This window comes from Ictalurus punctatus, chromosome 8 (assembly GCF_001660625.3).
Source record: "Ictalurus punctatus breed USDA103 chromosome 8, Coco_2.0, whole genome shotgun sequence".
Taxonomy (NCBI): domain Eukaryota; kingdom Metazoa; phylum Chordata; class Actinopteri; order Siluriformes; family Ictaluridae; genus Ictalurus; species Ictalurus punctatus.
This window is the reverse complement of record NC_030423.2, coordinates 20,508,434-20,524,938: the sequence shown is the minus strand read 5'-3', so window position 1 is coordinate 20,524,938 and position 16,505 is coordinate 20,508,434. Positions and strand designations below refer to the sequence as shown.

The 16,505-nt window shown below is 40.0% G+C and overlaps 1 protein-coding gene across 9 annotated transcripts in view; it reads right to left on the bottom strand.

The window, feature by feature from the left end:
- Nucleotides 1–16,505, bottom strand: part of mical2b (microtubule associated monooxygenase, calponin and LIM domain containing 2b) — a 66,079-nt gene that overhangs the window by 10,111 nt on the left and 39,463 nt on the right. For 3 of the 9 annotated variants that reach the window (XM_017474781.3, XM_047157272.2, XM_017474784.3), the window contains 10 exons: nt 13,934–14,038; nt 13,558–13,590; nt 12,164–12,344; nt 10,880–10,944; nt 10,710–10,788; nt 5,606–5,708; nt 4,677–4,756; nt 3,433–3,501; nt 2,487–2,590; nt 118–943 (listed from right to left, as the gene is read on the bottom strand). In XM_017474781.3, coding sequence (XP_017330270.2) covers nt 118–943; nt 2,487–2,590; nt 3,433–3,501; nt 4,677–4,756; nt 5,606–5,708; nt 10,710–10,788; nt 10,880–10,944; nt 12,164–12,344; nt 13,558–13,590; nt 13,934–14,038 — 1,645 coding nt within the window. Of the gene's footprint in view, nt 1–117; nt 944–2,486; nt 2,591–3,432; nt 3,502–4,676; nt 4,757–5,605; nt 5,709–8,020; nt 8,652–10,709; nt 10,789–10,879; nt 10,945–12,163; nt 12,345–13,557; nt 13,591–13,933; nt 14,039–16,505 lie in introns of those variants that run through there. The other 6 variants (XM_017474785.3, XM_017474787.3, XM_017474782.3 and 3 more) reach the window with 5 other exon arrangements.

The window sequence follows — 16,505 nt, the reverse complement described above, 5'->3', positions numbered from 1 at the left end:
AAAAAATTTTTTATTAAGGACAAAATTGAGAAATTATATTACAAAGTAATGCGTAATGTTTTGGATTTTCCATTAAAACTCTATAATAAATAAAAGAGATTTGTTCCTTGCTCACACCTTTGTTTCTGAATTTGGACAGAATGCTCCAGGTGTCCTTGGTCTGGTTGTCCATTTTACTCCGGTCTCCTCCCTCGTTCCTCTTCAGCCGCATTGAGGAGAAGAAGTTGAGCTTCCTTGGTGGCAGGGAGGCCATGTCGTCTTTGGTAGTCCCCGACGGCTTGTTGCAGAGTGTCACCTGCTCCAACATGGCTGTGATCTCGCTCATGCTTGCTGTTCTGATTTGGCTTCCTTCTGCATCTGCTCTGTTCTGCACCACGTCCTCTCCTTGATTCTGAGCAGACACACCAAACAGGAAGCTGAAGGAGCCCTCGGACAGCGGCCTGGCTCTGGCAGGACGGTTTCTTCTGATCACTTTGGGGTTGTTTCCTGCTCCAGAGAAGGATCTCCTCAGAGTGCTGGCCCACAGCTGGAAGCCTGAGAGAGGAGGGCTGTGCTCAGGTTCAGCGGGGGCTGGACTCGGCACGGATTGAGATTCTGGACTGGTCTGAGGTTTCGTCGAGTTTTCGGGTCTTCGGCCATACCTTTCTGCTTGATCGCTTGTCATAGGCATTGATGAAAATGTTCCAGGAGTAGTCAGGTCCCAATTCAGCAGCCTCTCCTTCTCGAACGAGGACAGAGTGAGCTTTTTCTTTCGGTTGAAAGCGCTCTGCTGGTCTGATGCAAATGTGGAAGTGTCGAGTTGCTGCGCTGGAGAACATGTGATAGATTTGGGAATGGATGAAATTCCATGAGTGCGATAATGGGGAATATCAACTACAGCGGATTGCTCTGGCTCCTCTTGTAGAGGGCAGTGAGAGTCTGCAGCATGATTTTCAGGTTCCTGCTGGGACATGGAATAAACAGGCACAACACAAAAAAACAGATTTAGGAGAATACAAATCGCAGCACAATATTTCAGGGGAATGACAGATATGTAGCTACAGTCTGCTCCAGAAGTATTGGAACAGCAAGGCCAATTCTTTTGTTTTTGCTATACACTGAAAACTTTTGGGTTTGAAATCATGGGGTGATCTCACAATTCACTGTGAGGCCATACCACAAGTTGCATACCACTCATGCGCAGTAAGCATCAGAAGGACAGATTGGAATTCGCAAAAGTACATACATACATACATACATATATACAGAAGTTCTGGAACCAAGAATAACCTCTACCAAAGTGATGCAAAGGACATGCAAAGTGTGGAGAAAGTAAGGATCTGCTCATGATCTAAAACATACGAGCTCATTGGTCAAACATGGTGGAGGTAGTGTCATGGCTTGGGCTTGCATGGCTGCTTCTGGAACAGGCTCACTAATCTTTATTGATGATGTAACTCATGATGGTAGCAGCAGAATGAATTCAGAAGTCTTCCAATTTACAGAGCAATAAATCCAATTTAATCGAGAGGAACTTCATCATGCAGCAAGACAATGAACAAAAGCACACTGCCAACACAACAAAGGACTTCATCAAGGGGAAAAAGTGAAAGGTTTTAGACTGGCCAAGTCAATCATGAGACCTTAATTCAGTGGAGCAGCATTTCACCTCCTGAAGAGCAGACTAAAGGGAGAAACCCCCTACAACAAACAACAACTGAAAGAAGCTGGATCGAAGCCTGGAAAAGCATCACAATAGAAAAATGCAACAGTTTGGTTATGTCAGTGGGTCATCGGTTTTATGCTGTTATTGCAAGCGAGGAATATGCAACAAAATCTGAAGTGTTTTACTTTAAGATGATCTGTTCCTATATATTTTCCTCAGCCCAAAATCGGATGGTCTGCCACCAAAAGGTGCCATGATCCAAGTTGTTTAACACATCTAGATATAAATATCAGGAAATCAAAGCTTAAAATCTGATCCATCATCTCATTCATCTTCTGATCTCAAACCCATATGTCTTCAGTGTAATAGCAAAAAGAACCAGCCTTGATGTTCCAATACTTTCAGAGGGGACCGTATATTAGCATTTATGTTTAGACACAACATGTAACATGGTGGAAAAAACTGTCTTGTCTTGTATGCTGACCCTGTATTGATTTCAAGACATAATCGGCAAAAATAAAGAACGAACACACGTCTCAGCGACTGCGAGCTTTGAAATTGCTTATGGGCAAAATTTTTGGTAGAAAACAGGCAGCTGTGGCTCATAGGCAGCTATGGTCCATAGGGACACCGTTGACCTCAGCCGCTCAACAAATCAATCTTCATAAAGATTATCTCCGTATGACAGTTAAAAGCTGATGTTCCGTGGATTTGCTCGCCGTTCCAGATGTTGTGCAAATAGAGACCAGCAGAATCTCTGAATCAAAAGGCTTTTATTTAAATAGTGAAGATGTGATTTTTATTTTTATTTTTTAAGTGTAATATTTTGACTCTGACATACCGGTGCATGTATCTCCTCAAAATCCGAATCTCCGTCTTCTTCTATGAGTGCATCATCTCCTCCCCGTTTTTGCTCAAACGGCTTAACAAAAATCAGAGGCAAAGCTGCGAGACAGGAACATAATTCTTGTTTAAGAAATGTAGCATGGTAATAAGATTCCCTAATAACAGGAGATGACCAGTGAAAATGATAAAGGCAGACAAAATCATAGTTATGATACTTATAAACTATATAACATTCATATTTCAGGCATGAGGGGTGTAAGCATGCAGATTTCGACTATATTAAAATTTGGAAAGTGTTCAATATCATTTGTACTTCTATCTTTAAGAAAGCAGTAAACTATTTAAATGGATAGTGAATAAAACGGTGATCTCCCACTGTTGTAACAAAAATACAGACCAACAGTGCCCTCTACTGGATAGTTGAAAATTAAAGAAAGAAAAAAAAGGAAAAAAAAAAAGTTAAGACTAAAATTACAAAGCAGATTTAAGTCTGAACACTTAACTCCATAATATGGGGGTTCTTTCCGCTCTGTAAACATCTTCATGAGACAAAGCTATAAAACAGTATATCTGTGCAAATAAATAACCGTCTTATTTTATGTTCAGCATAAAGGTCACCATAATATTATGTCCAACAATAAGACGTAAATGCTCGAATAATTACTGCTGGTATTTTTCTGCTTATTTCTCGGTTTGTTTCAGGCGTGAACCGTCTAAACGTGCCAAAGCGTGTGCTTAACACTGACGTAGGGATACTCACATAAGGCTGCTATAAAAGGATTACATGGTGGATTTTAATCCAATAAGGATTAATGAAAGAATGAACAAATATGAGTCAGGTCTGGGCAGGAAAAGGGAGCGCCTGCAAGTTCAGCACGACACTATTAGAGTTTAGTCGGAGAACGTATAAGAAGACAAAAAGCGTGTGCGCAGACTCTTACTTGCTCTGATCTTCCTTTTCCAGCGATTGCTTCGGAAGGTGATTTCTCCTCTGGTGTAAGAGCGCTCCACTGAACACACAACATCGTGCATCGTTAACAGGCTTCTCTATAAACAACTACACTGAAGCGATTATATCTTATTACATTCAAGTATTTTTCATCCAGATTTTAATCCAACATTTTCCATGTTGCTCTGTTGAATAGTACTGTACGCTCCGATTGGTCAGAAAGCGTTGATTAGTTTTCTATAACAGCAGCTCTGACTGTACGTTCGCTACTGCAAGGAAAACAGGTTTATATTAATGCGCTTGTTATAATACATTGGTGTTTCTATAGTAACAGCTCATTCACAGGGATATGTATGGTGGACATTTCAAATTAACTGATTCAATTAAAAAAAAAAAAAAAAAAAAAAAAAAAAAAGGTGTGCAATTGCTGATTTCCTATAAGAAGTTTATTTAACATTTGTGGAAGGAGTCTCCAGTGTTAGCACTTTCTTTGTACTTTCTGGTCCCTCGGTAACATGGCAAGCTGCACGTTTGCTCTTAACCAAGAGAGAGACACAGAGAGAAAGAAAGACACAGAGAGAGAGAGAGAGAGAGAGAGAGAGAGAGAGAGAGACAGAGAGAGAGAGAGAGAGAGAGAGAGAGAGAGAGACAGAGAGAGAGAGAGAGACAGACAGAGAGAGAGAGACAGACAGAGACACACAGAGAGAGAGAGACAGACAGAGACACACAGAGAGAGAGAGACAGAGAGAGACACACAGAGAGAGAGAGAGAGAGAGAGAGAGAGAGACAGACCGACCGACCGAGAGAGACAGACCGACTGACCGAGAGAGACAGAGACAGACAGACAGACAGGCAGGCAGGCAGAGTTTACAGCTGCTATAATGTACATGGAATTGTGATCATCAATCAAGCAAATTGCTGTGGTATAAGAGGAATAAAACTCTCAGACATGCTGTTATAAGAAAACAACATTTATCAGAATTTATATGGAGCGCCAACAGAGGTGTAATAAGGTAATAAAACATACACAAGCTCGACAGCTGCAGTGATACTGAATTCATACATGACCCTGAGCAGAACGTTCAGCCCAGCCAAAACAAACAGAGCCGTATTGAAGCTCCCGCTTGTAGACTAGCACTCCCAGGGTCTACTGATAAACATAAGAGAGTGAGAGAGAGGAGAGGAGCGGGAAGGCCTGGATGAAGTGAGGGAATACAGCAGGATGTAGTGACTCACCTATGTTGACCTGTGGAGAGCTTGGACCGAGCGGCTCACACTTTGTGGCAACATCCTGAGCTGAAAGGTCTCCAGAACTGCTGAACAGCAAGACATTATTGTGTAGATGTTAATAACGGGGACAATGGGCAGAAACACAAACACACAATTTCAAACGGTTACAAGGGTAACAGCTGGTATATAGGAGGACAGACCGAAGAAAAGATGGATAGGTACATAGAAAGAGGAGTCTCTAGACGATCAGGGAGGGAGACAGACAGACAGACACAATTATAGAGCAACAGAAAGGTGAGAGAGATCGATTTCTAGACAGGCAAACAAACAGACAGGTGAGACAGAGACAGATCAGCAGACTGATGGAGAAGCAAAACAGTCTGATAAGAAAGAAAACTGATAGGACAGATAAACAACACTGACAGACAAGTGATAAGACAGACAGATAGACAGACAGACAGATCAAAAGACTGATGAAGAGGCAGACTAATGCAGACAAACTGACTGATAAGACAGACAAATTGAAACAGACAGACTGACCAATGCACAGACAGATAAACTGACAGACTAATAGACTGAAATTTAGATAGAAAGAAAAAGAATAGGATGAAACCCAGCGTTAAAACTTTAACAAAAGACTAAAATATTTAGTGAAATAAATACTGATTTTAAATTAGGCCATCTACAGCCACACAGTGTGTGAAACTTTTCAGTGTGGATTTCACTCTGCACATGAGAAGATGAGGCTGATGAGACAGAGCAGAAGTCCACAGTGCTGCTCCTCTCTAGAACCAGCACTAGGACCTATGCCTCATTCCTAAAAGACACCTTGTTTGAAATATAGAGCACTAGAGCGAGGGGGAGTAGAAATGAAGATTTTGAATGTGAAGGGAAGTGAACAGGAGGATGAGGAGATGCTGGTGCTGTAGATGAACCTGTTGGTGATGGGCTCGGATGAACTCTCGGGCATATTCTCAGTATCCTGCAGAACTTTCTGGATGCGGTCTTCCTTGGGCAATGAACTTATTCCTAGTGTGTCTACACAGGAAAAAAAAAAAAGGATACATGTGCGCTACAATAAAGAATTCAATAAAAGCAACTGATTAGCTTATTAAGAGTCGAATGGACATATGACATTCAATTTGAAACCATTAAAAATTATTTAGAAAGAGTTCAAATAAAATGCTTAATGTGTTTAAGGCCTTGAGTCGCCTTTACATGCACAACAATATGTATATATTTCTGAACATCCTGTGGAGCACCGATAAATCAATTACTAAAAGATTGAACAACGATGGCACAACTACGACTCTACCTAGAGGAGGCTGTCTACCAAAATCGGTGCGCGAATAAAACGGGTCATTATTCAGAGAAGCAACCAAGAGACCAAGCAACCATGCTACCACCACCATGTTTCACCTTGGTGATCGAGGTCTCAAGGTGATGACCAGAGACTGGTTTCTGCCAAATAATCCTGTAAAGCTGTGTGTCAAGGCCAAAATTTTTTAGTTTGGCATCTTTAGACCAGAGTAACCTTTTCCACATGTGCTGAATCTCCAACCTGTCTTCAGGCAAACGCCAAACAGGATTTCATATGGCTCATCAATCTTCCTTAATGCCCAGCTTTGTGCAGTGTCTGGGATATCGCTGTGTACAGCCTCTTTGTGTTCAGATCCTTCAGAGTTACCCTTGGCCTCTTGGTTGTTTCTCTGACTAAGGTCATCTCTAACCAGTCACTGATTTTGCTGGATGGCCTCGTGATTTTTTTTGTATATTCTTTCTATTTTTAAATAACTGATTTGATGTTTTGTGCGATTTATAAAAAAAACAATTTTAATAACCAAACTCTGATTGATAACCTTTCCAGAACTTTGACCTGGACTTGTTTTGTCATCATGATGCTAAATATGACATTAAGGGTTTTTTTTTGACAGTATACATTTTATTTACACTTGTATATGAAAGCATGGGCTTGTTTATGTGGATTTGTGACATAGTCCAAGTCCTTTTCAGCTCCAGGTTGTAACACTATAAACTGTGTTCAAAAGGTCAAGTGGGATGAATACTTATGCAAGGCCTTATGCTGGACAATCCTGTTCAGAGCATTGCTTCTCTAGAACCGTGGTACCCAAAGTCCAAGGGTCTATGAAGCAAAGCCAAGGGGTCTGCGATTTTTAAAAACAAAAATGTTTCTATAGTGGTGTTTGAGTTCTTACAGTTATTCAGTTCTTGAGTTCTTACAGTTATTATTATTTGACTGGTCACTTGACTTGAATGGGTTTGATCCAAACCTTAACAACTCGAAAACAACTAGTCCTATAAATAATGGCAACTGAAATCCAATAATTTAAGTCAAAATGCAGTGGGTGGTGTTAGGTTATGGATTAAGAAGCTCTATGGCTCCAATAAATTGCCAGAATCAGGGAATCTCAAACTGCAAAAATGCTTCAGGACGCAGGTTGATCATATCAATAGTAGAGGCCGAGAAGGGTCCACTGTCATTATACAGTACGAGAGCGGCCTCTAGAGGCAAAATAAAAACCATCACTGACAAATTTTGTTGTGTTATTTGAAGTTTCAATGTATATCTTTCATTTACGTTAATAGTTAATATATCTAGATATTTATTTCATTAAAAAAAAAAAAAGTACAGTATATTTTCATGGTATGGTCAGTACGGTTTATTCTTATAATAAAGTTCAGCAATATTTTAGTTCGCGTGCTATGTTTTTAATCTGTTAGTCGGGTTCTGCCCTGCTTAGTTATCGGTACTGGTAAAATCTACTATCAGTCGACCTCTAAATCAACAGGACATATAATGGTCTCTGTAAAGCACAGTTCAATGCATTTTCTTAGTCTCTTGTTTAGATTACTCCCAGACTAATCACGGATTACTGCCATAACCATTGGCACATTTCACAGAAAAGATTGCATGGATATGAAAATATGATAGAATTTCAGTGTAAGGAAAAGACAGAACAGAAAAGACCCAAAAGAAAGGACCCAACACCCTTCTGAACACCAGTGATGGAGCTGTATCCGCAATGGGTCTAATGTATGCATGCCTTTGGACTGAGCATAGGCAACACAGTTTTTAGTTGGGCAACATGTCTCGGGACATTAAAATCAGATGCACTTTTCAGGTTCATGGTGAAAAAAGTGCAGTCAATATATTAGAAAGAAATGGAAAATTTACATGTGTGAGTGTGAATGGCGGTGGTTATTGTCTTAAAGGCCAGCTTGTGTTGTGTGGGTACAAAAAGTGCAGAGAGCTCCCTCCCCCGAGCTGTTCATATTTTCCCCATACGCCCATATGGATCAAAATGGTAAACAAAAGGCAGAAACAGAAATAAGAGTTGAAAATAGATTTATTTAATAATTACAGGATTGAAATTGTATAAATTAAGAAAAAAAAAATTAAGAACATTTATCATATGCTATGAAATGTACAGACTTGCAGGGAAATTATAAATAGCACTACAAACTTTAAAAAAAAATAAAAAAAAAATAAAAAAAAACAAAGTAAATCCTTTGAGGATTTGTTGCTAAATCGGTGTAAAACTACAGAAGCATACTTCACTAAGTGGTGACCTCAGAACAAGACAGAGATCTGGAGTGTGATTTGGACAGTAAAGCAGCCTCTGCAACAGAGAGCGACGCAAGGACACACAAAGAAAGAAGAAGAAATACAATTTACGTTTTAAAATACATTCAGATTGGAAAACGTGCAAAACCACACGGGTGTGTTTTCACAAGCAGGCCGTTCATGCCTGGGGTTTCTGTTGAGTTAGTTTTGGGGTGATTACGGTGAACAAAATTGTGGTTGACCCATCCATACAGAAGACCCATGGCGCAAGCGGTTATACACAGACGCAGCAAAGCAAGACCCGCACCCTGATCACCTGTCTCATGCAGGCCAATCGCCTTCAAGCGGCACCATTCAGCCAATCAGCGGTCGGAGCATTGGAAACTTGAAACAGACTAATGGTATGGTGTGGAACAGGATGAAGAATTGAAGGATGAAGAGAAACAAAGGAAGGACATTTAGAAGGAGGATTCTTAATGTTTAGAGCAATACAATTACAGACCCGATGTATGATTTACATACAGAAGTGCACAGAAGACATAATACCACTACTGTTACGCTTTGCAAAGAATTAAAAGTAATACCATTTGGCATTTCCATTCACATCGCACGCAACACAGTGAGAGAAAACGCAAATCATGGGCAATAAATCAGACCGCGAACATAACAGGTAGGTTAGCTCCGGCCGACGCAACAGTAGAGTAGAGTAAAGTGCTCTCAGAAGAATTATTACTGGTCAACTATAAATCCTTAAACACTGCAGCAAACACTAAATGGTGGTAAATATAATAAAAGAATACTCCAGCACGTGGGCTCAACTTAAAACTAATTTATAATATAAGTTTAAGAGGAGTTCTTGAATCACATGATTGAATGCTTAGAAATGTATGCTTTTATAATCAGTGGTGCCTACAAGAACGTTCTAGCAGGCAGAGTTAAAACAGAATTTACCCCAAAACCCTAGAGTATGTCTGGACATGGTGACAATTTAAAAAAAGAAAAAAAAAAAAAAAAAAAAACGGTTCCCCCCAGAGGAACAGTAAGGACACAGCGAAGCAAGTCTGGTGAGAATGCTACTTAATAATTAGCAACTCCTCCATTTAAACCCGCCCCCCCCAACCACCATCTTGTTTTCGGTTAGCTCACGAGATCGAGCCTCGTAAAATTCACAGGTCAAAGTTCATCTAGATAAACTCGGTGTGGAGAGAAAGACGCCGTTACTAGAACCAAACGCATCTTTCGTGTTGCGCGCCCTTTCCCTCTCAGTAAACTGGTTTTTATTCTTGGCAAAATTTGATAACTGTTTGGTCTGACTGCTGAAAAAAAAGGATATATAAAATCTGAACAAGAGAGCGTAGTTTTCCCATAGCAAGAGGTCAAAAATCATACATTTTACAGCCACACTGTAAATAAGTCTTACCAAAGATCTTCAGAGTTTTACTGTATCCAGCTTTTCAATACTGGAGCAGTACATTGGTAAAAAATAAAAATTGAGACCAACCATTTGACCTGCGTTGCGGGATTGAACGAGTGCTGTTGATATGATTTATAAAATGGCAGTACGGCTTAACTGGTGCGGAGTATGGTTAACAGGGATTGGCTTCAATCATATGGTGCATTTCAAATAAACTGACACACTGCCCTTCTGATTTTCATTATAATGACATAAGTGGATTAAAGAAGTTTGTTTCTTAGTACTTTCTTGGGATTTATGTCATAATGATCATCTCTGGAAAAAAAAAATCACACAAATGATATATCAATAGGTATTTAAAAAAAACAAAACCCAAACCAAGACACTGGAGTATACCTTTAATATAAAAATACTGATTAGCTCTTAAAGCCTGTATAAAAGTATTTTCTGTCCTGTCGTCACTCTGTACCGCACATTTAAAAGTTTCCTTGATTTCACACACCTGACTCACCAGATTAGCTCATACTCCTGTAACGCCTTTGCCATTTAAGCAGGGAAAACGTCAACGTGTTGAGTGCCAAGTACTAACACTGCTATCAAACACCAAAAAGATTCATGACCTCTGATTAAAGAGGCACAAACAGAAATATGGCTAGGTTTGGCACAATTTGGAGTTGTGACTGAAATACTGATTACTATGCAATCATCGCAGATTACGTCATGCCTGTGACAAACAGCCAAGGCTACAGGGTTAAAGACGGCCAGACACGGAGCGTGGCAGTCTCTCAGACGCCTGGCAAACACGCTTCTCACTCCAACACTATACTTGAGTTTAGGAACTTCCCCTCAAGGCTAATCTGTGCTGTTGTCTCATATAGCATAAACAGCAGAGGGATGCCAAGGCCTAGAAGTTCAGAAAAGAAGGCATAGTCGTCCTGCCGCTCTCTGAGGTGTAACCATAAAGCCCAGGCCACGCCATGCATCCAGCCGGACAGCCGGCTCACGTGCAGACTTTTCCTAAACAGGGAACTCAGGGTACCTGAAGGCTGGCTGTGGAGGCTCCCGCTGGCGGAGTACCCATCGCCATCATCGGGCACGGACACGTCGCCTCTGTGGACCTGGGACACGTACACACGGGGGAAGAGTGTCCAAAATAACCATCACTTGAACTGCATTGCTCACAGCTAGTTCTGAGGGGATAAAAATTACCTCTGGCTTTCGAAGCCTGTGGCTGGATCTGCGCTGGGAAAAGTGCAGCTTGCAGTAAAAAGTGCCTGCAAAATGCAAACGGTTTAATCAGAAAACAAAAGGACAAAATACTGAAACTTGCATATAAAAGATATAAACATATAACCTACAGCCAATAGTAAGCGCAATCACAGTGAATCATACAAGGACAAGGAGGAGCTGAAATTAAGACCCAGTACGTATTAGAGTAAGGAATAATGTGCTTTAGAGGAAAATAATCCACTGTGGGGTCGTGTAATGCTGTCTGGTGCAACGTGGAGTTACTCTTGCCACCCCAAAGTTGATTGTTTTTCTAGAACAGCATGTCTTGTAGCCTTTTCCTTTTACACCACGGCGATTTTTTTCTTTTTTTTTTCGTTAAACAACGATGCAATATACTTTCTTCCCGTTTACACTAACGTCGTTTACGTTTTAGCTGCTAAAAAACAACTGTTCCCTCAGTAGCCTCTCTCTCTTTTTATGTTTAAAAAGACACAGATACTGTACACAGCTTGTCACATTACATCTCCGTCCTGAAGAGGTTTCCATGTCGGAAAACTTAAAGATACAGACTGTTACAAAAGTGCCGGTCCTGGAGACTCCTTCCATACTAAATGCTACATAAATATTGTTTCATAGAATACGTCAACAATTAAACAGGAACTTGTATGGAGTATGCTCTACATCAGGGGTGTCCAGTCTTATCCGCAAGGGGCCGGTGTGGGTGCAGGTTTTCATTCCAACGAAGCAGAAGCCACACCCGATTCCACCTGTTTAATCAGTTGATCTTGGCTTTCAATAGACTCCGGTGTGGCTTCTGCTTTTTTGGAATGAAAACCTGCACGTTTTTCGGATAAGATTGGACACCCCTGCTCTACATAAATGGATTGAAAAAACAAACAAACAAATCAAAAAAAAAACCTTGTTAATTGCTACTATAGAAATGCTAATGTATTAGAACAAGCGCATTAACAGAACTACTGTTATAGACGCTCAAATCAATACCCTCTGACCAATCAGAACTCAACAGCACTGTGGTATAACTCTCTTTAATAGTATAACTTCAGTGATGGTTACAGTACAGAATAAGAAACACATCTGGAGCAGGTAGGAGTCTAGTGTGGGATGAAGGAAGGAAGAAGGTGAGACTGTCTCCAGGAAATAATCTACTTCTGCTCCTGTACTATTTGTTGCCTATTGTGAGCACTCCCCCACATGGCTATATTGATAAACAACAGACCTGTAGAAGTAGTATACGAGTTATACCTTGGTCAAACACGTGTCCTCCCAGCCTCAGGGTGGCGCTGCAGACATCACAGCGGAAACACTCTCGGTGGAAGAAGTAGCCCTCTGCGCTTAGTCGCTCCATAACATACACACGCTTCTTACAGAAGTGGCAGGTGTCACTGCCGCCCATCCCGGGAGCAAACTCCTTCCGCAGGTTAACCTGAAACATTAACACGCGTGAAGAAGAGCGAGGTCAAAAAGCGATTGTGGATTACTCAAGAAATGGCAGTGTTGTTAATATTTCACACTAGCAAACCAAACTGATTCAGTTCAGAGGTCAGTCAAACGAGACACAGGTTGTGTACAGCACAAAACAGTGGGTCAGTATTATCCAGTACACTATGAAATGGAGCGAGACATTACAGACCAAGCAGGAAGTGATTTCACATTAGGCCAAACTTAGAAGAATTACAACTACCAATTATTCTTAAAGATTTTGGTAACACGACCATCTATTTAAAAGGAGAAAGTCAGACACTTTTTTTTTTTTTTTTTTTAAATAAACAATTTCAGCATAATTCACTGGTGATGCCATGAATAGTGTTTAAGAAAATTGTACCAATTATTTTTCTTTTTCTTTTTAACGAACACTCTTTTTTCCTAGGATGAACCCTCCAGGCAAAAACAAGAGGGGTCTTTTTCTAGACTGGTTTAATAAACCTTTCAGACATTCTAGCTTATTTTCCTGCTATTCTGTATGCTTTGAAAAATCAAGAAAATTACAACACATCTCGAAGCAACAGATTTCAAAGCTTAGTGTATGGAGCTTTAAATCAGCAGAAAATCTATTTCCAGAATCTGAAACGATTTCCATGTCTGGAAATCTGTTACTCTAAACGAAATCCTTTTCCGACCCACGCACGAACCACTGGTTTTATTTAGGTACTGTATTTTCCTTATCGCATTCATAAAACAGCGTCTAACGACCATGTATCTGTGACCATTTTGTGTAATGACGTTTTGTAGGAAAAAGATTTCCAGGCTTGTGACCTAACTTTGTGGTTAGTTCTGACTTGGTAAGTTTCTCTATAATGGTGTATTTTCATCAAAAATAATCTCCCTGACTTGGTTTCCTTCCTAGTGAGTGAACTGTGCAGAGATGCCGGTTACCATGCCTTGCAGAAATATTCTTTTTTTGTAGACTCATGACACATAATCCCGCTTAAGTCCATTTCAGTTCCAGGTTTTAACACTACAAAATGTGGAAAAGCTCAAGCAGGTGAATGCTTACACGAAAACTTTCCTCTAGACCAAAAACAAAATACGTTATATAAACCGGATTATGGCACATGAGGGTTAATCGGTGTGCTGATTAAACGGTGAAGGACACAAAAGCAGTTATGAAATTCAGCCAGTTATTTCAGTACATTTACCGAACCAGAATCCTGGCATCTCCTGGCCTCGGTCTGTAAACGAAAAAATGAATAAAAAGTTCAATTCGAAAGCCTCCCTTTCAGTGAGAAAAACACAACATCCATGGAAGTAGTAGTTTCATCTTATCTCATGAGCACTGCCTGTTCTCACAGAAAGAAATTGATAATACGACTGTGGTTAAACAAGTGACTAAACAAAGAAACTCATGACACTGCTCCAAGTAATCAGCTATGGATCCTTCCTTTGTAAGAATTGTTTGAGTTTTTTTTTTTTTTAAACAAATAATCCATCATAGATATCACGTTATAATAATACCAGGGATAAGGGCCAAGAAAAGGAAACCTTGTGTTTTGCCCCAAGTGTTGTCCTGCTTACCAGTGAGAGGGTGTAAGGCTTGTCGGGTCTGTGATCGGTTTCGTAAAGGATGGCCAGAGTGGCAGCTTTAACACCAATCACAGAGGAAACCTTTCCCACTGTCCTCTAATCCATCACAGATGGGGGAAAAAAAATGGAATGAAGAAGGAAGACAGTTGGACAGGAAGTGAAAGTCATGAGAATCAAATATAAAAGACACAAGAGCAAAAGACAGGGATTAAAGTACACTTTTAAAAAAAACCCAAAAACCCAATGCACAAACCTCTACAAAGCAATCAAACGTCATTAGAGTACAATTTCAATCACTGTTGCTGGTTCTCAACAACCCCCCCCCAAGAAAAAACAGCTCAGCTCATGCAGCAAAAAAAATATAAATAAATAAATAAATAAAATTTGAGTAAACTCTTCACTGTCGTAAAGTGTCCTAAACTGTCCACACCGAATAGGAGTGGTGCGTCTGTAAAAACATCTGGAGTTGAGTGAGTGAGTCCAGAGTGAGCCTTGGAACAGTGTGTACGATGAGGTCAGCTAACAATGATAATTAAGAAATGCCAAAAAGAACAAAAACATTCAAAGTTAGGGCTCGACTGATATACCAACCGTCTGATTAAAAAGTCTGATAATCTAATATTATGGCTGTACGTGCTTATCAGCATCCACAACATCAGGTTGATTATATTAATACACCAGCCTGAATTTGCGGATATAAACATTTCTTTAAATGTTCAACGGCAAAAAGGACATTCAAAATGTGATGTTCATTTGAAAAGTTCAACTTAAAACAGCTCATTATAAGGTGTAATTATGCTCTTGGGTGGCTCTTAACAACAGGGTGGACACCAGACAGTGAACTTTAAATTTACTCTTTATAAAAAAAAACCTGGTGTATGTTGTTCAATTGAGGGTCTGTTTGCATTCCTTATGGTTTCTGAATGGAAATAAGAGGAAAATATAACCTAGATTTTACAACGTACACTCACGGTCCACTTTATTACACCTGCACATTCATGCAGTTACCTAATCACTCAGTCATGTGGCAGCAGAACTTCAGTTAATGTTCACGTCAAACATCAGAATGGGGTAAAATATGATTTCTGTGTCTAACTGTGGCATGGTTGCTGGTATCAGAGGCTAGTTTGAGTATTTCAGAAACTATTAGAGAATGGTGCAAAAAACAAACAAACAAAAACAAGCAAGCAGAAAAAAAACCCAAAAAACAAAATCAAACAAACAAACAAAAAACCCCCAAACCATGTTTTGCGTGGAGGATATGCAGACTAACAACTTAGTGTTGAGCGAGATCAGAGGAGAATGGCCAGGCTGGATTGAGAAGACAGGAAGTATACAGTAACTGAAATAAGCACTCTTTATAAACATGTCGAGCAGAAAAGCATCTCAGAACACACAACACATCAAAAGTTGAGGTGGATGAACTACATCATCAGAAGACCATGTCAGTTTCCACTCCTGTCAGCCAAGAAGAGGAACCTGAGGCGATCATGAGGACAGTCTCACCCGAATCGGACAGCTGAGGACTTTTTCCAGTCTTCAACTGTCCAGATTGGGCGTACTGTAGCCTCGGATTCCTGTTCTTGGCTGACAGGAACAGAACCTGATGTGGTCTTCTGCTGCTGTAGCTCATCCAACTCAAGGTTTGATTGAATTACAATACCCTTCCTGGCAGCTCGAACCAACCAGGCCATTTTCCTCTGACCTTACTTAACAAGCTGTTTCCGCCCACAGAAGTGTCACTCACAGGACGTTTTTGTTTCTCGCACCATTCTTCACCACTTTTGCAATCGGCGTTTAAACTGATTAACTGGTTTTAAATACGGACAAAACTAAGTGAATGATATTTTCAAACTACAAAGCTCTAGCTAGGAATCTTCCTGACATTACATCCTTCCAGGGGGAAAAATGAATAAATGTGTGTTGCTACTTATAAGTGTTTGGGTGTTTTATTTGATAGTCAGTTACCTTTTAAGCTTCATATTGATGAATTAATTTCTAAACTGAAGCTTAAATTGGGGTTTTATTTCAGAAACAGAACTTTATTTTCTTTCAGTGCCAGGAAATATTTGGTGTCTGCAACATTTTTACTTGTTATAAATAACATTTCTTTGACTTCATTTTGTCTTAATAGATGGTTAGAGTACGTTATTGATCCCTGAGGGAAACTGATTAAGGGTATGTAATCTTTTGCATTAAGTGGCTGCTTCTGCTGTTAATGTGAGTTTCTATCACTAAAGCCAGAAATTTAATCTCCTTAAAATGATTATACCATCAGTTAGGCCTTAATATACAAACATGTGACAAATTAAAGGGAAAAAACAAAAACAATGGTGCCGTTATGCTTTAGAGGGGCATTTATTTATTTTTTCCTAATCTGGTATGGCTACATTCATCTCTTTAAACTGAAGCATCATTGCAAATCAATCCTGCGGTTCTTCTTTATCCTACGAGGAAATATTTCTATCCTGATGGGCGTGGTCTCTTCTGGGGTGACTCCGTCCCTAGGGCACATGGGCTCTCTGAATGATTTGATGAAGATGAAAATGATATAAAATTATCA